Source organism: Phyllobates terribilis, unplaced genomic scaffold (genome assembly GCF_046119375.1).
Source record: "Phyllobates terribilis strain yellow unplaced genomic scaffold, ASM4611937v1 Scaffold_12__6_contigs__length_324123572, whole genome shotgun sequence".
In the NCBI taxonomy this organism is placed as follows: Eukaryota; Metazoa; Chordata; class Amphibia; order Anura; family Dendrobatidae; genus Phyllobates; species Phyllobates terribilis.
The window spans coordinates 63,482,232-63,501,304 of NW_027362772.1; the positions used below are offsets into that span (position 1 = coordinate 63,482,232).

Consider the following 19,073-nt stretch of genomic DNA (forward strand, 5'->3'; position numbering starts at 1 on the left):
TTGGAAAGGCACACACCTGTCTATATAAGACCTCACAGCGCACAGTGCATGTCAGACCAAATGAGAATCATGAGCTCAAAGGAACTGCCCAAGGAGCTCAGAGACAGAATTGTGGCAAGGCACAGATCTGGCCAAGGTTACAAAAGAATTTCTGCATTACTCAAGGTTCTTAAGAGCACAGTGGCCTCCATAATCCTTAAATGGAAGAAGTTTGGGGCTACCAGAAGTCTTCCTAAACCTGGCCGTCCAGCCAAACTGAGCAATCGTGGGAGAAGAGCCTTGGTGAGAGAAGTAAAGAAGAACCCCAAGATCACTGTGGCTGAGCTCCAGAGATGCAGTAGGGAGATGGGAGAAAGTTCCACAAAGTCAACTATCACTGCAGCCTCCACCAGTCGGGCCTTTATGGCAGTGGCCAGACGGAAGCCTCTCCTCAGTGCAAGACATATGAAAGCCTGCATAGAGTTTGCTCAAAAACACATGAAGGACTCCCAGACTATGAGAAATAAGATTCTCTGGTCTGATGAGATGAAGATAGAACTTTTTGGTGATAATGCTAAGTGGTATGTGTGGAGAAAACCAGGCACTGCTCATCACCTGCCCAATACAATCCCAACAGTGAAACATGGTGGTGGCAGCATCATGCTATGGGGGTGTTTTTCAGCTGCAGGGACAGGATGACTGGTTGCAATTGAAGGAAACATGAATGCAGCCAAGTACAGAGATATCCTGGATGAAAACCTCTTCCAGAGTGCTCTGGACCTCAGACTTGGCCGAAGGTTCACCTTCCAACAAGACAATGACCCTAAACACACAGCTAAAATAACAAAGGAGTGACTTCAGAACAACTCTGTGACCATTCTTGACTGGCCCAGCCAGAGCTCTGACCTAAACCCAATTGAGCATCTCTGGAGACCTGAAAATGGCTGTCCACCAACGTTCACCTTCCAACCTGACGGAACTGGAGAGGATCTGCAAGGAAGAATGGCAGAGGATTCCCAAATCCAGGTGTGAAAAACCTGTTGCATCATTCCCAAGAAGACTCACGGCTGTACTAGCTCAAAAGGGTGCTTCTACTCAATACGGAGCAAAGGGTCTGAATACTTATGACCATGTGATATTTCAGTTTTTCTTTAATAAATTTGCAAAAATTTCTACATTTGTTTTTTTTCAGTCAAGATGGGGTGCAGCGTGTACTTTAATGAGAAAAAAATGAACTTTAGAATTTACCAAATGGCTGCAATGAACAAAGAGTTAAAAGTTTAAAGGGGTCTGAATACTTTCCGTACCCACTGTAGTCCTCCATATAGAATAATGGGCCCCACACAGTCCTCCATACAGAATAATGGGCCCCACATAGGGGTGGTGGTTCTGGTGTCGCGGGTCAAATAAAACCATCCTGCCGGCCAGATTTGGCCCACGTTTTGACACGTATGAGGGGCGTTCATTAAAGATTTCCCCTGACCCACTTCCTGTGGACTGAGAGCAATGAAACTTGGCACAGTTATTAGTCCTTCTCTACATAGGTGCCACCTAGGGAAACACACTTCTCTCAGCTCTTTAAGCAACTGTAAACACCTCGCTTGAAGAAGTCGACAGGTTGCTTCAAAAGCCACGTTGTGGCTTCGGAAATCAGAGTCTCATCATCTGGAAAATGCTTGCCCTTCAAAAATAACGTCATTTTTGGAAAGAGGTGGAAGTCCGATGGGGCGAGTTCGGGTGAATAAGGGGGATGCGGTAGAATTTCAAAGCCACAGGAGCATGCTTCCATTTGGGTAACATGTGAGTTGTGAACTGGTGCATTGTCTTGCAGAAGGCGGACACCTTTGTTGAGCATGCCACGTCTATTGGTTTTGATGGCCTCCTGCAATTTCCGCAGCAGTGAAGCATAGTATGCCCCAGTGATCATGGTACCCTTTGCTAGGAAATCCATCAATACTACTCCGTGCTGGTCCCAAAATACTGTGAGCATGACCTTGCCTGCTGAGGGTTGCCTTCTTTGGAGGCGGTGAGTCTTCTTATTGCATCGACTGGACTTTAGTCTCAGGATCATAGTGATGGACCCAGCTTTCATCCTGTGTGATCAGTCTCTTGAAAAAGTCCTGATTTCCATGGCACATCGTCAATAGAGCCTGGGAGCATTTGACTCGCTCCTGCTTCTGGAAAGGTGTGAGCAGCCGGGGAACCCAGCGAGTGGATACCTTATGCATGTGAAGATGGTCTCGGATGATTTTTTCCACGGACCCCACACTAATCTTGATATTTTGGGCTAGGTGGCGAATGGTTACGGGGCGATTTTCCAAAATGGCGACCTCCACTTGCTGGATGGTGTGTTCATCAATAGCAGAGGGGGGTCGCCCTGGAATTGGAGCTGTTTGAAGTCCCACCACATTTCAATTGACGATACCAGTTCTTGATTACATCATATGATGGGGAATCATCACCATAAACCTCTTTCATCTCATCGAACGTCTCCTTTCAAGTAAAGGAACTTGATGACTGCTCTGTATTCCACTGGGTCCATTATCAAACCTCACACCACTTCGGCACCTGGAAAATCAAGACCGTTATCAGTTCTGAGTTACAAATTGGCACGTAACCTATAGAGACTTCTATCATTTACACTTGTGAAGTTTCAGCCTCCTGTGATAAATAGAAGTGGGTCAGGGGAAATCTTTAATGATCGCCCCTCGTATGTGTTAGAGGCTCTTAAAAATAACTTAAAAAAATGGAACCATTGAAAAAGTGATGAAAATGAACCAAGGAGCGACCAGAATTCTCAATTTTTCAGACGAAATAAATCTGCTGCCGGGTATTGAACGAGGCATGGCACACGTGATTTCAGATATTTTTTTTTTTTTTACTTTATTACAGTAAGAAATATTGCACATGATCAACATGTCTGTTCTGTCTCAGTCCTTTCTCTCTCTCCGAACAAACCCAAAAAAAAAAATTATAGAAGCGCAAGATGTCGTCTGATCTGTGGCGGCGCTGGTTGTGGGGGACAGTCTCCCTCTTCTTCATTCTTCCGGGGGTTTTTGGGTAGCGCCACGTTGAAGCAGTTCATGTGCGTCTATGACATGACATGATTAACCCTCGATGTGAAGCAAAGACGGACCGGGACTATTGGGTGGTAAGGGGGGGGGGCGCGAGTACTTGTTTTGGGAGGGGGTCACCCACACGAATACAGCATCGAAAACTCATAGCAATGCAATTAGCAGGCCAACACCCCCCCTAAATTCAGAATACATCACATGGAGGGGGGCTGATCCAATACACATCATAATAAAATGGTGGTACTCCCAGCAATCTGACTTGATTTTACCTTCTTGTAATGTGCATAAATAAAAAAAAATGGCGCCATTGCCCCCCACCAGCTGTATACAAATATACATATAGTATCACCGATCGTGCTGTATACACACACACACACAGACGCCCCCCAGCCCAGACCGTTCCTCTATGAATATAGAAGTGTGCGAGGAGAGTATACAGCCCCTCAGTATACATGTGCATCCTGGTATACCAATGGTGTATACTCCCCTATATATACACATATACAGCAGACTGGAGAAAAGAAAAATAATCTATATACAGCAGGGTTCAGACTGCACAAAGAAGAAAAAAAAGTTTTAAAAGTTTGCCGTAACTTTTTTTTTTAAGGGGTAAAATAAGAAAACAAATCAGCATATGAAATGTTAAATGTGCAGTCTGTACCCTGCCAGATATATCCACACACGTGTACAATACAGACATACACATAGTGTATATATGTGTATCTATAGGAGCGTGTGGATATATATATATATATATATATATATGCAGCGTCTGACGATTGACATTCGCTCCGGATGATCTGATCAGAAGGATTTTCTTTTTTTCACATCATCGCTCGTCTTTTGCATAAAAAGGTCTATATATAATTATATATAATATATTTATACAGCTCCCCATAGTGCAGCTGCTTCTCACTAAAGTGTCATAAGAAAATAGCATTTTTTTTTTTCTGAACCCCCACGACGGCACTTGTCGGGAGTCGCGCATTTGACCATCATATGGTCGCGTCCGACCACCGCACTGTCTAGTCGGACTGACCTGCTACACCAACATACACGCTAATGACGACACCACATCACTCTGCTACATCACTACGCGCCTGCTGTTACAATCCTGCTCATCTGCTACCCACCAAATTCACGGGACAAGGCTAACTTTACCCTCTCGGTGTCCCCAACTATGAGTCCATAGAAGAGATCTAGAAGTGCCATAGATGAACCCCCCCCCCCTTCCTTCCCCAATGGATTGTCTGAGAATGAAGGGGCAAAGTCTGGTGCAGGGGAAAGAGCAGATCCCCCCAACCCCATAGTTTGTCAGGAGGCCATACACAAGGACTCCCCAGCACCCTTCAGGACTCATCTGCTGCTTGAAGGATCAGGTGGTTCTTGTCCTCCCTCCCAAGTGGAATCAGGGAGCTCGGTGGGCCGCAGTGCATGATCCTGCGACGGGGGCTGCATTTCCGAAGGTCCGGTCTCGGAGGTGCTTGGAGAAGAATGCTCGAGGAACTGGGTGTGTTCGGTCGGTGTTGCGGCCTGCATGATCTTCTGCCTCACTTCCCGAATCTTTAGTTGAAGACAAACCTTAGTGGGGAAGATGTCGGAATAGCGGGACTGGAAGGCAGCAGTGGACTGAGCTGAAGAAAGAATACAGTCGTAAGGACTCAAAACTGGTTAGCTCTTTAACCCCTTAAGCCCCGCGGGTGGTTTGCACGTTAATGACCGGGCCAATTTTTACAATTCTGACCACTGTCACTTTATGAGGTAATTACTCTGGAACGCTTCAACGGATCCCCCTGATTCTGAGACTGTTTTTTCGTGACATATTGTACTTCATGATTGTGGAAAAATTTCTTCGATATCACTTGCGTTTATTTGTGAAAAAAACGGAAATTTGGCGAAAATTTTGAAAATTTTGCAATTTTCAAAATTTGAATTTTTAAGCCCTGAAATCAGAGCGATATGTCACACAAAAGAGTTAATAAATAACATTTCCCACATGTCTACTTTACATCAGCACAATTTTGGAACCAAAATTTTTTTTTGTTAGGGAGCTATAAGGGTTAAAAGTTGACCAGCGATTTCTCATTTTTCCAACAAAATTTACAAAACCATTTTTTTAGGGACCACATCACATTTGAAGTCACTTTGAGAGGTCTTTATGACAGAAAATACCCAAAAGTGACACCATTCTAAAAACTGCAGCCCTCAAGGTGCTCAAAACCACATTCAAGAACTTTATTAACCCTTCAGGTGCTTCACAGGAATTTTTTGAATGTGGAAGAAAAAAATGAACATTTAACTTTTTCCACAAAAATGTTACTTTAGACCCAATTTTTTTTATTTTCACAGGGGTAACAAGAAAAAATGGACCCCAAAATTTGTTGTGCAATTTCCCCTGGGCACGCAGATACCCAATATTTGGGGAAAAAATACTGTTTGGGCGCACGGCAGGGCTCGGAAGGGAAGGAGCGCCATTTGACTTTTTGATTGTAAAATTTGCTTGAATAATTAACGGACGCCATGTTGTGTTTGGAGAGCCCATGTGTGCCCAAACTTTGGAGCTCCCCCACAAGTGACCCCATTTTGGAAACTAGACCCCCCAAGGCACCTTTCTAGATGCATAGTGAGCACTTGGAACCCCCAGGTGCTTCACAAATTGATTCGTAACAATGAAAAAGTGAAAAAAAAAAACACTTTTTCATTTTTATGAATCAATTTGTGAAGCACCTGAGGGTTCCAAGTGCTCACTATGCATCTAGATAGGTGCCTTGGGGGGTCTAGTTTCCAAAATGGGGTCACTTGTGGGGGAGCTCCAATGTTTGGGCACACAGGGACTCTCTAAATGCAACATGGTATCCGCTAACAAATTGAATGGAAAATCGGCTCAAATTGTTAGCGGACACCACATTGCGTTTGGAGAGCCCCTCTGTGCCCAAACTTTGGAGCTCCCCCACAAGTGACCCCATTTTGGAAACTAGACCCCCCAAGGCACCTTTCTAGATGCATAGTGAGCACTTGGAACCCCCAGGTGCTTCACAAATTGATTCGTAATAATGAAAAAGTGAAAAAAAAAACACTTTTTCATTTTTTTACGAATCAATTTGTGAAGCACCTAGGGGTTCCAAGTGCTCACTATGCATCTAGATAGGTGCCTTGGGGGGTCTAGTTTCCAAAATGGGGTCACTTGTGGGGGAGCTCCAATGTTTGGGCACACAGGGACTCTCTAAATGCAACATGGTATCCGCTAACAAATTGAATGGAAAATCGGCTCAAATTGTTAGCGGACGCCACATTGCGTTTGGAGAGCCCCTCTGTGCCCAAACTTTGGAGCTCCCCCACAAGTGACCCCATTTTGGAAACTAGACCCCCCAAGGCACCTTTCTAGATGCATAGTGAGCACTTGGAACCCCCAGGTGCTTCACAAATTGATTCGTAACAATGAAAAAGTGAAAAAAAAAAACACTTTTTCATTTTTATGAATCAATTTGTGAAGCACCTGAGGGTTCCAAGTGCTCACTATGAATCTAGATAGGTGCCTTGGGGGGTCTAGTTTCCAAAATGGGGTCACTTGTGGGGGAGCTCCAATGTTTGGGCACACAGGGACTCTCTAAATGCAACATGGTATCCGCTAACAAATTGAATGGAAAATCGGCTCAAATTGTTAGCGGACACCACATTGCGTTTGGAGAGCCCCTCTGTGCCCAAACTTTGGAGCTCCCCCACAAGTGACCCCATTTTGGAAACTAGACCCCCCAAGGCACCTTTCTAGATGCATAGTGAGCACTTGGAACCCCCAGGTGCTTCACAAATTGATTCGTAATAATGAAAAAGTGAAAAAAAAAACACTTTTTCATTTTTTTACGAATCAATTTGTGAAGCACCTAGGGGTTCCAAGTGCTCACTATGCATCTAGATAGGTGCCTTGGGGGTTCTAGTTTCCAAAATGGGGTCACTTGTGGGGGAGCTCCAATGTTTGGGCACACAGGGACTCTCTAAATGCAACATGGTATCCGCTAACAAATTGAATGGAAAATCGGCTCAAATTGTTAGCGGACGCCACATTGCGTTTGGAGAGCCCCTCTGTGCCCAAACTTTGGAGCTCCCCCACAAGTGACCCCATTTTGGAAACTAGACCCCCCAAGGCACCTTTCTAGATGCATAGTGAGCACTTGGAACCCCCAGGTGCTTCACAAATTGATTCGTAATAATGAAAAAGTGAAAAAAAAAACACTTTTTCATTTTTACGAATTAATTTGTGAAGCACCTAGGGGTTCCAAGTGCTCACTATGCATCTAGATAGGTGCCTTGGGGGGTCTAGTTTCCAAAATGGGGTCACTTGTGGAGGAGCTCCAATGTTTGGGCACACAGGGACTCTCCAAATGCAACATGATATCCGCTAACAATTTGAGCCGACAATTTGTTAGCGGATATCATGTTGCATTTGGAGAGTCCCTGTGTGACCCCATTTTGGAAACTAGACCCCCCAAGGCACCTATCTAGATTCATAGTGAGCACTTGGAACCCCAGGTGCTTCACAAATTGATTCATAAAAATGAAAAAGTGGTTTTTTTTTTCACTTTTTCATTTTTACAAATCAATTTGTGAAGCACCTGGGGGTTCCAAGTGCTCACTATGCATCTAGAAAGGTGCCTTGGGGGGTCTAGTTTCCAAAATGGGGTCACTTGTGGGGGAGCTCCAAAGTTTGGGCACAGAGGGGCTCTCCAAACGCAATGTGGTGTCCGCTAACAATTTGAGCCGATTTTCCATTCAATTTGTTAGCGGATACCATGTTGCATTTAGAGAGTCCCTGTGTGCCCAAACATTGGAGCTCCCCCACAAGTGACCCCATTTTGGAAACTAGACCCCCAAGGCACCTATCTAGATTCATAGTGAGCACTTGGAACCCCAGGTGCTTCACAAATTGATTCATAAAAATGAAAAAGTGTTTTATTTTCACTTTTTCATTTTTACGAATCAATTTGTGAAGCACCTGGGGGTTCTAAGTGCTCACTATGCATCTAGATAGGTGCCTTGGGGGGTCTAGTTTCCAAAATGGGGTCACTTGTGGGGGAGCTCCAATGTTTGGGCACACAGGGGCTCTCCAAACGCAACATGGCGTCCGCTAACAATTTGAGCCGATTTTCCATTCAATTTGTTAGCGGACACCATGTCGCGTTTGGAGAGCCCGTGATGTGCCTAAACAGTGGAGCTCCCCCACAAGTGTCCCCATTTTGGAAACTATACCCCTCAAAGATTTTATTAAGGTGTATAGTGAACATTTTGAACCCAGAGGTACGGCACATTATTTGTTTACATTAGGTCATCATATTGAATAAGTTGTCATTATTCTTGAGCGCAAGTGCTCGCTACTTGAGTTTGCATCGGGTACTCAGGTATGCACCATGTACAGCGTGTGCTCGAGTGACATGCTCGAGTCCCTGCTCCGCATGTTTCACGGTTATTATACACCCAAAAAAAAACATGCGGGGATCGCTCGTGCATGGCAGGCAATCCCCGTAAAGTTTTTTGGCCGCGAAGCATATGGGGCAGAGACTCGAGCATGTCACTCAAATACCCACGATACTAAATGCATACCAGAGCACCCGATGCAAACTCAAGTAGCGAGCACTTGCTCTCAACACTAGTCGCCATATCGTCATCTTTTTTTCTTACTTTTGAAAAAAATCCCAACCCCAGCCCTAACCCTAGCACAACCCTAGCCCCAGCACAACCCTAACCCCAGCACAACCCTAGCCCCAGCACAACCCTAGCCCCAGCACAACCCTAGCCCCAGCACAACCCTAGCCCCAGCACAACCCTAGCCCCAAACCCAGCCCTAACCCTAGCCCAATCCTAACTCAAGAGTTTATTTTTGACGCCGTTCCTTGTGCGGTATAAGTGATTAGACGACTTTATTCTTCGGGTCGGTGTGATTACAGCAATGCCAGAATCATATGGGGTTTTTATGACTGACAGCTGTCACACACTAAAAGACGCATTTTTTGTAAAATCTAGTTTTTGCATCGCCATATTTTGAGAGCTATAATTTTTCCAGATTTTGGCAGACAGTCATGTGACGGCTCGTTTTTTGCGGGATGACTTGACGTTGTTATTGGTGCCATTTTCAGGCACGTGACATTTTTTGATCGCTTTCTATTCCGATTTTTGGGAGGCAGAATAAACAAAAACCAACAATTCAGGAATTGTTTTTTTTTTTTTTTTTTTTTTATTCTGTTCCGCGTGTGGTAAAATTGATGAGGCAGCTTTACTCTTCGGGTCAGTACGTTTACAGCGGTACCACATTTGTATCATTTTTCTATGTTTTGGCGCTTATACACAATAAAAGCTATTTTATAGAAAAAAATATTTTTTAGTATCGCTTTATTCTGAGAGCTATAACTTTTTTATTTTTCGGCTGATGGAGCTATATGGCGGCTTGTTTTTTGCGGGACGAGATGACGTTTTCAGCGGTATCATTTTTATTTATATGCGTCTTTTTGATCGCGTGTTATTCCACTTTTTGTTTGGCGGTATGGTGATAAAGCATTGTTTTTTGCTTGTTTTTTTTTTTTTTTTTTTTACCGTGTTCACTGAAGGGGTTAACTAGTGGGACAGTTTTATAGGTCAGGTTGTTCCGGACGCGGCGATACCAAATATGTGTACTTTTATTGTTTTTTTTTATAATAATATTTATTGATGGGTACATTATATTTTTATTTTTGGTGTATTATTTTTTTTATTTTTTTATAATATTTTTGCACATTTTTTTTTTTTTTTTCCACTTTCACACAGTTTATACACTTTATTACTTTGTCCCACTCTGGGACTTTCACTTTTTTTTTTCTGATCGCCTGCATGGCACAGGAATGGAGCACCATCCCTATGCCATGAAGGCTGTCAGAAGTGCACAGTGTGAAGATTGCTTGGAGATGCACTGCGCATGTCCAAGCAATCTTCCTGCTCTCTGGTGACCCGGATGTTGTCATGACGACATCGGGTCGTCATGGCAACACCCGGGAAGCCTTTGCAGACTGCGCTGGAAGCCGCAAGAGGAGGTGAGTATCGCCGATCACCTCCCCTTGCCCCCGCAATGCCGCGATCGACTTCGATCGCAGCATCGCGGGGGTTAATGTGCTGGGAGCGGTGCGTGACCGCTCCCTGCACATAGTACCGGGTGTCAGCTGTGACAATCAGCTGACACCCGGCGGCGATCGCGCCCTCACAGCCTGTGTGCGCGCGCGATCGCGATGACGTACTAATACGGGTCTGGCTCTTAAGTCCCAGGGCACAGACGCGTATTAGTACGTCAGATGTTATTAAGGGGTTAAAGGGAATCTGAGCGCAGCATGATGTAGGGGCTGATACCCCAATTCCAGCGATGTATCACTTACTAGGCTGTTTTAATAAAATCAGTGTTTTATCAGCAGGAGATTATCACTACAGGACTAGGTGTCTCGTGCCTCCTAGTCCAACCACGCCCCCAACACTGATTGGCAGCCTTCTGTCATAAAGCGGCCAATCAGTGATGTGGGCGGAGTTATACACAGCTAAGCATTCCGTGCTCTATGATTTTTTTTATCAGAACGCAGACCAGCAAGTGATACATCACTGGAATCAGGTTCTCGGCCCCTACCACGTGCCTACCAGCAGATTACATAGCAGAAACCCCATGGACGGACAATCCCATAAAGGGATAATCTGACATAAGAGAGTAAAATCACATGGATGGTGGGGAGAGCAGCTGTCTTTCTTTTGTAATTCTAGACAACCCCTTGAAATAGTTTCTATTGGTCACCCACCCTTTAGCACTAATTACTATCGGTAATTCCTGTGCTACTCACAAGAAGGAAAGAATCCGTGCTCTTGAAAGAGCTGCATGACCAAGGCTCGCCGCTGATCGAGGGTCCGGCGTAGAGACGAGTAGGGGACTTTATCGTACTCCAGCTCCGCCAACATGTCGTCTGCCTCCGTCCCTTTAACGAGATAATCCAGGAGATCAGAAGTGTGAGAGAAGATGGACATCAGAGGTTTGGACGGGCACCTTACCTGTTCTGTCAAAGGTGAAGATGTCGCCCTCGCATTTGGCACTTTTGGGGGTGTTTGGTTCAGAGCTGCAGCTAGAACGTCTCCGCATCTTCCTCTTGGGAGAAGTGGGATCCTCGGTGGAGGAGTCTAAATCTACAAAAAAAAAAAAAAATAGAAAAAGTTGCCCAATGTAATCACCGGTGGTAGAGGAGGCTCGTTAATCGTACTCCTCCTACACGGGGGGGCACATACCAGTAGAATTCTTACGTTTCTTGCGATACGAGCCCAGGATCGCTCGTGGGGAGGTCGCGAGAGACTGAAGGGTGGGCGAAGGCAGCACCTCCTCTGGCTTGAACTCGGGAAGCTCAGCGAAACGTTCCTCAAAATCCACGTCCGACAGGACCCTGCTGGTGTTAGAGCGAGATACATGAGCGGCTTAGGATATGTGACCCCTCACCCTAAAACATAAAAAATGGATAGATAATGGAGAATGCAACAGCAAAGACTCACTTGTCAACAGACTCAAACGTCTTCTTCAATGGCGGAGGACGCAACTTGGGCTTTTTCACAGGTACATCTTTACGGTCGGGAACCTCGGAAGAGGGTCCCGTGGACCTGCCAGCCTCTCCAGGAGACCCACTAACGCTAGCCGAGGAGGCGGACGCCACCGGGGACGAAGGTGGGGGAAGGGTGAGCTGAGTGGGAGTGGTGTCAGGGCGGCTCTCTGGTATGGTAGCTTTCCATTCTGTAGAATACTGTATGGGAGAGAAGAAGACAATACACAAAGTCAAAAATCCTTATTCCAACACCAATCCCTTTATGCCAATTAAGGGGCCCTTGGGTATTTGTTGACTACATGGAGACGGATGATGAAGAAAGGAATCCAAAGGGGGTCCCGGACCACTCTGGCTGGACGTGGATAGCACAGATCTAAGCTAGAAGTGACTGCCACCAGGGATCTGGCTACTTACCGGTGACTCCTTTTTGACAGTAGGTGATGGTGGAGGTTCTCTCTTCACATCAGACATCCCAAAGGCTCCGCCGCTCTGTAGAGGGGACCCGACGGTCTTCTCCTCTGTTACATTCTTTGCCCACATCTCTCGGGACGGTCGCTCCTCAGGAACGGGCAACCTTGGTTTCCCTGGAGCAAGCTCTCGAGGCAGAGCGGCAGGAAAAGGGCTCGATGAGGAAGACGACTGCTCCACTGTAGCATCTCGGACAATGGACGTCCCCCGAGACTCTGATGTGTACCTGATACACAGACATACTGTTAGGACTGTCACTGTAGGGGGTCCTCAGCATCCATTTCCATCTATAAGCTTCTTACTTTGGTTCTGGGGTCTCTTCGCGCAGCAGCAAAGGCGCAGGGCGGGAGATGGTGCGCCCACAGGGGGAAGGAGAGGTGGCCTCGTACGATCCTACCGGTATACTGGCGAGGGTGGCTTTTACTTTCTGAGGAGGCTTCGGGAGGTTTCTCTGTGGCTTGGGGGTTACTAAACTGAATGTAACTGAGGAGGCTGAAAAAGGGACAGAAGTGGAGATTAGCAATAATAACCGGTGACAGAGGTACAAATATATTATATATATGCATAGACATCATTTATAGGGAATCTGTCATCAGGTTTTTTACTATGTAATCTGAGGGCAGCATGATGTAGGGGCGGAGACCCTGATTCAAGGGATGTGTAACTTACTGCGCTGCTTGCTGCAGTTTTGATAAAATCCGTTTTCACTGCTGTAGATGTAGCAGTGCTCTGACTTCTGAGCTGTGTATAACTCCGCCCACACCTCTGATTGGCAGCTTCCTGTGTATAGTATCAGCAAGCTGCCAACCAGTGCTGGGGGCGGAGTTATACAGATTAGCTGGACTGCCTGGCACACGATACCTAGTCCTGCAGTCATAATCTTTTGCTGATAAAACACTGATCGTTTAGAAACTATATAGCACACAGCCCTGTAAGTGACATCACTGGAATCAGGCTCTCTGCATCTCTATCATACTGCTGTCAGATTATCCAGCAAAAACCTGGTGATAGATTCCCTTTTAGTAGGTTGGAAGATCCTGAAAGAAGGTGGCGGGATGAAGCTAGCAAAGCTTGGTACATGGCAATGCTTTAAACTATAGTGAGTGCAGCTCTGGAGTATAATACATGATGTAACTCAGGATCAGTACAGGATCAGTAATGTATGTACACAGTGACTGCACCAGCAGAATAGTGAGTGCAGCTCTGGAGTATAATACAGGATGTAACTCAGGATCAGTAATGTAATGTATGTACACAGTGACTGCACCAGCAGAATAGTGAGTGCAGCTCTGGAGTATAATACAGGATGTAACCCAGGATCAGTAATGTAATATATGTACACAGTGACTGCACCAGCAGAATAGTGAGTGCAGCTCTGGAGTATAATACAGGATGTAACTCAGGATCAGTAATGTAATGTATGTACACAGTGACTGCACCAGCAGAATAGTGAGTGCAGCTCTGGAGTATAATACAGGAGGTAACCCAGGATCAGTAATGTAATGTATGTACACAGTGACTGCACCAGCAGAATAGTGAGTGCAGCTCTGGAGTATAATACAGGATGTAACTCAGGATCAGTAATGTAATGTATGTACACAGTGACTGCACCAGCAGAATAGTGAGTGCAGCTCTGGAGTATAATACAGGATGTAACTCAGGATCAGTAATGTAATGTATGTACACAGTGACTGCACCAGCAGAATAGTGAGTGCAGCTCTGGAGTATAATACAGGATGTAACCCAGGATCAGTAATGTAATATATGTACACAGTGACTGCACCAGCAGAATAGTGAGTGCAGCTCTGGAGTATAATACAGGATGTAACTCAGGATCAGTAATGTAATGTATGTACACAGTGACTGCACCAGCAGAATAGTGAGTGCAGCTCTGGAGTATAATACAGGATGTAACCCAGGATCAGTAATGTAATGTATGTACACAGTGACTGCACCAGCAGAATAGTGAGTGCAGCTCTGGAGTATAATACAGGATGTAACTCAGGATCAGTAATGTAATGTATGTACACAGTGACTGCACCAGCAGAATAGTGAGTGCAGCTCTGGAGTATAATACAGGATGTAACTCAGGATCAGTAATGTAATATACAGTGGGTACGGAAAGTATTGAGACCCCTTTAAATTTTTCACTCTTTGTTTCATTGCAGCCATTTGGTAAATTCTAAAAAGTTCATTTTTTTCTCATTAAAGTACACTCTGCACCCCATCTTGACTGAAAAAAAACAGAAATGTAGACATTTTTGCAAATTTATAAAAAAACAAACAAAAAGACCCTGAAATATCACATGGTCATAAGTTTTCAGACGCTTTGCTCAGACACTCATATTTAAGTCACATGATGTCCATTTCCTTGTGATCCTCCTTGAGATGGTTCTACTCCTTCATTGGAGTCCAGCTGTGTTTAATTAAACTGATAGGACTTGATTTGGAAAGGCACACACCTGTCTATATAAGACCTCACAGCTCACAGTGCATGTCAGACCAAATGAGAATCATGAGCTCAAAGGAACTGCCCAAGGAGCTCAGAGACAGAATTGTGGCAAGGCACAGATCTGGCCAAGGTTACAAAAGAATTTCTGCATTACTCAAGGTTCTTAAGAGCACAGTGGCCTCCATAATCCTTAAATGGAAGAAGTTTGGGGCTACCAGAAGTCTTCCTAAACCTGGCCGTCCAGCCAAACTGAGCAATCGAGGGAGAAGAGCCTTGGTGAGAGAGGTAAAGAAGAACCCCAAGATCACTGTGGCTGAGCACCAGAGATGCAGTAGGGAGATGGGAGAAAGTTCCACAAAGTCAACTATCACTAGTCGGGCCTTTATGGCAGAGTGGCCCGACGGAAGCCTCTCCTCAATACAAGACATATGAAAGCCCGCAAAGAGTTTGAATAAAAACACATGAAGGACTCCCAGACTATGAGAAATAAGATTCTCTGGTCTGATGAGACGAAGATAGAACTTTTTGGTGATAATTCTAAGCGGTATGTGTGGAGACAACAAGGCACTGCTCATCACCTGCCCAATACAATCCCAACAGTGAAACGTGGTGGCAGCATCATGCTATGGGGGTGTTTTTCAGCTGCAGGGACAGGATGACTGGTTGCAATTGAAGGAAACATGAATGTAGCCAAGTACAGAGATATCCTGGATGAATACCTCTTCCAGAGTGCTCTGGACCTCAGACTTGGCCGAAGGTTCACCTTCCAACAACACAATGACCCTAAGCACACAGCTAAAATAACAAAGGATTGGCTTCAGAACAACTCTGTGACCATTCTTGACTGGCCCAGCCAGAGCCCTGACCTAAACCCAATTGAGCATCTCTGGAGAGATCTGAAAATGGCTGTCCAACGTTCACCATCCAACCTGACGGAACTGGAGAGGATCTGCAAGGAAGAATGGCAGAGGATCCTCAAATCCAGGTGTGAAAAACTTGTTGCATCATTCCCAAGAAGACTCATGGCTGTGCTAGCTCAAAAGGGGGCTTCTACTCAATACTGAGCAAAGGGTCTGAATACTTATGACCATGTGATATTTAAGTTTTTCTTTTTTAATAAATTTGCAAAAATTTCTACATTTCTGTTTTTTTCAGTCAAGATGGGGTGCAGAGTGTACTTTAACCCTTTCACGACATAGGGCGTATTAGTACGTATCTGTGCCCTGGGACTTATGGACCAGATGCGTATTTATACGCTCTGGCGATTTCGCCCGCACACGGGCTGTGCGGGCGCGATCGCCGCCGGGTGTCAGCTGATTGTCAGCTGACACCCGGTGCTATGTGCAGGGAGCGGTCCCTCACCGCTCCCGCCACATTAACCCCCGCAATGCTAAGATCGAAGTCGATCACAGCATTGCGGGGGCAAGGGGAGGTGATCGCCGATATTCACCTCCTCTTCCGGCCTCCAGCGATGTCTGCTGTGGCTTCCAGGATGTTGCCATGACAACAACCGGGTCACCAGACAGCAGGAAGATTTTTTGGAAATGCGCAGTGCATCTCCAAACTATCTTCTCCCTGTCCAGCGCTGATAGCCTGCATGGCACAGGGATGGTGCTGCATTCCTATGCCATGCAGGCGATCAGAATAAAAAAAGTGAAAGTCCCATAGTGGGACAAAGTAAAAAAGTATAAAAACTGTCAGAAAGTGAAAAAAAAAAAAAAAAAATTGTAAAAATATTTAAAAAAAAAATAAAAAAAAATAATCCACCAAAAATAAAAATATAATGTACCCATCAATAAATATTATTATCAAAAAAAAAAACAAAAAAAAACAACAATAAAAGTACACACATTTGGTATCGCCGCGTCCGGAACGACCTGACCTATAAAACTGTCCCACTAGTTAACCCCTTCAGTGAACACGGTAAAAAAATGAATAAAAAACGAAGCAAAAAACAATGCTTTCTCATCATACCGCCAAACAAAAAATGGAATAACACGCGATCAAAAAGACAAATATAAATAAAAATGGTACCGCTGAAAACGTCATCTCGTCCCGCAAAAAACAAGCCGCCATGCAGCTCCATCAGCCGAAAAATAAAAGTTATAGCGCTCAGAATAAAGCTATGCTAAAAAATAATTTTTTCTATAAAATTGCATTATGTAAAAGTGCAAAACATAGAAAAACGATATAAATGTGGTACCGCTGTAAACGTACTGACCCGAAGAATAAAGCTACCTTATCAATTTTACCACAAGCGGAACAGAATAATAAAAAAAAAAAACAATTCCTGAATTGTTGGTTTTTGTTTATTCTGCTTCCCAAAAATCGGAATAGAAAGCGATCAAAAAATGTCACGTGCCTGAAAATGGCACCAATAACAACGTCAAGTCATCCTGCAAAAAACGAGCCGTCACATGACTGTCTGCCAAAATCTGGAAAAATTATAGCTCTCAAAATATGGCGATGCAAAAACTAGATTTTACAAAAAATGCATCTTTTAGTGTGTGACAGCTGTCAGTCATAAAACCCCCATATGATTCTGCTATCGCTGTAATCGCACCGACCCGAAGAATAAGGTCGTCTAATCACTTATACCGCATGAGGAACGGCGTCAAAAATAAACTCTCAGGTTAGGGTTGTGCTGGGGCTAGGATTGTGCTAGGGTTAGGGTTGTGATTTTTTTCAAAAGTAAGAAAAAAAGATGACGATATGGCGACTAGTGTTGAGCGCAAGTGCTCGCTACTTGAGTTTGCATCGGGTGTTCTGGTATGCACTGAGTATCGTGGGTATTTGAGTGACATGCTCGAGTCTCTGCCCCATATGCTTCACGGCCAAAAAGACTTTGCAGGGATTGCCTGCCATGCACGAGCGATCCCCGTATGTTTTTTTTTTGGGTGTCTAATAACCGTGAAACATGCGGAGCAGGGACTAGAGCATGTCACTCGAGCACCCGTGATACATGGTGCATACCTGAGTACCCGATGCAAACTCAAGTAGCGAGCACTTGCGCTCAAGACTAATGACAACTTATTCAATATGATGACCTAATGTTATCAAATTCTGTGTCGTACCTCTGGGTTCAAAATGTTCACTATAACCCTTAATAAAATCCTTGAGGGGTATAGTTTCCAAAATGGGGTCACTTGTGGGGGAGCTCCACTGTTTAGGCACATCAGGGGCTCTCCAAACGCAACATGGCGTCCGCTAATTATTCAAGCAAATTTTACTATCAAAAAGTCAAATGGCGCTCCTTCCCTTCCGAGCCCTGACGTGCACCCAAACAGTGTTTTTTCCCCACATATGGGGTATCTGCGTGCTCAGGGGAAATTGCACAACAAATTTTGGGGTCCATTTTTTCTTGTTACCCCTGTGAAAATAAAAAAAATTGGGTCTAAAGTAACATTTTTGTGAAAAAAGTTAAATGTTCATTTTTTTCTTCCACATTCCAAAAATTTCTGTGAAGCACCTGAAGGGTTAATAAAGTTCTTGAATGTGGTTTTGAGCACCTTGAGGGGTGCAGTTTTTAGAATGGTGTCACTTTTGGGTATTTTCTGTCATAAAGACCTCTCAAAGTGACTTCAAATGTGATGTGGTCCCTAAAAAAATGGTTTTGTAAATTTTGTTGGAAAAATTTTGGTTCCAAAATTGTGCTGATGTAAACTAGACATGTGGGAAATGTTATTTATTAAGTATTTTGTGTGACACATCTCTCTCATTTAAGGGCATAAAAATTCAAATTTTGAAAAATTGCAAAATTTTTGTTTTTTTCACAAATAAACGCAAGTGATATCAAATAAATTTTACCAAAATCATGAAGTACAATATGTCACGAAAAAACAATCTCAGAATCTGGGGGATCCGTTGAAGCTTTCCAGAGTAATTACTTCATAAAGTGACAGTTGTCAGAATTGTAAAAATTGGTCTGGTCATTAACGTGCAAACCACCCTCGGGGGTAAAGGGGTTAATGAGAAAAAAATGAACTTTTTAGAATTTACCAAATGGCTGCAATGAAACAAAGAGTGAAACAATTAACGGGGTCTGAATACTTTTCGTACCCACTGTATGTACACAGTGACTGCAGCAGCAGAATAGTGAGTGCAGCTCTGGAGTATAATACAGGATCAGTAATGTAATTTTACAAAGTCTCTAAAATATGTGCAGTACCAGTGAAAAGTCTGGACACACCTGTCCATGTAATGGTTTTCCTTGTACTTACTGCAATGTGCACATTGTAGCTTCAGACTGAATTCAGCAAAACCACAAAGGAACATGTTTGGAATCAAGGCGTAAAGAAGTGTAATAAACCAGAATTCCTTGGCATTAGTCATCCAGAATGGCTCCCACAGTAGTGGAGCATTTCTCAGCTGCTTTGCCTTCATTCTGTGTCCAACTCATCCCCAGCAATTTGCAATCTCCTCTGGACAGTAGATATTGAGATGTGTCTGCAACTAGTAGTCTGTGCATCATTTACGAGGCCTGTTATCTGAGGTGCTGCTGTCAGTTTGTGGTTTCTG

At 44.4% G+C, this 19,073-nt stretch overlaps 1 protein-coding gene across 7 annotated transcripts in view; it reads right to left on the bottom strand.

The window, feature by feature from the left end:
- Nucleotides 1-4,259: 4,259 nt before the first annotated feature.
- Nucleotides 4,260-19,073, bottom strand: part of CIC (capicua transcriptional repressor) — a 98,711-nt gene continuing 83,897 nt past the window's right edge. For 5 of the 7 annotated variants that reach the window (XM_073655866.1, XM_073655865.1, XM_073655860.1 and 2 more), the window contains 7 exons: nucleotides 12,406-12,595; nucleotides 12,050-12,329; nucleotides 11,589-11,833; nucleotides 11,331-11,485; nucleotides 11,100-11,231; nucleotides 10,895-11,026; nucleotides 4,260-4,687 (listed from right to left, as the gene is read on the bottom strand). In XM_073655866.1, coding sequence (XP_073511967.1) covers nucleotides 4,410-4,687; nucleotides 10,895-11,026; nucleotides 11,100-11,231; nucleotides 11,331-11,485; nucleotides 11,589-11,833; nucleotides 12,050-12,329; nucleotides 12,406-12,595 — 1,412 coding nt within the window. In that variant the 3' untranslated portion in view covers nucleotides 4,260-4,409. The remainder of the gene's footprint in view (nucleotides 4,688-10,894; nucleotides 11,027-11,099; nucleotides 11,232-11,330; nucleotides 11,486-11,588; nucleotides 11,834-12,049; nucleotides 12,330-12,405; nucleotides 12,596-19,073) is intronic. The other 2 variants (XM_073655863.1, XM_073655864.1) reach the window with 2 other exon arrangements.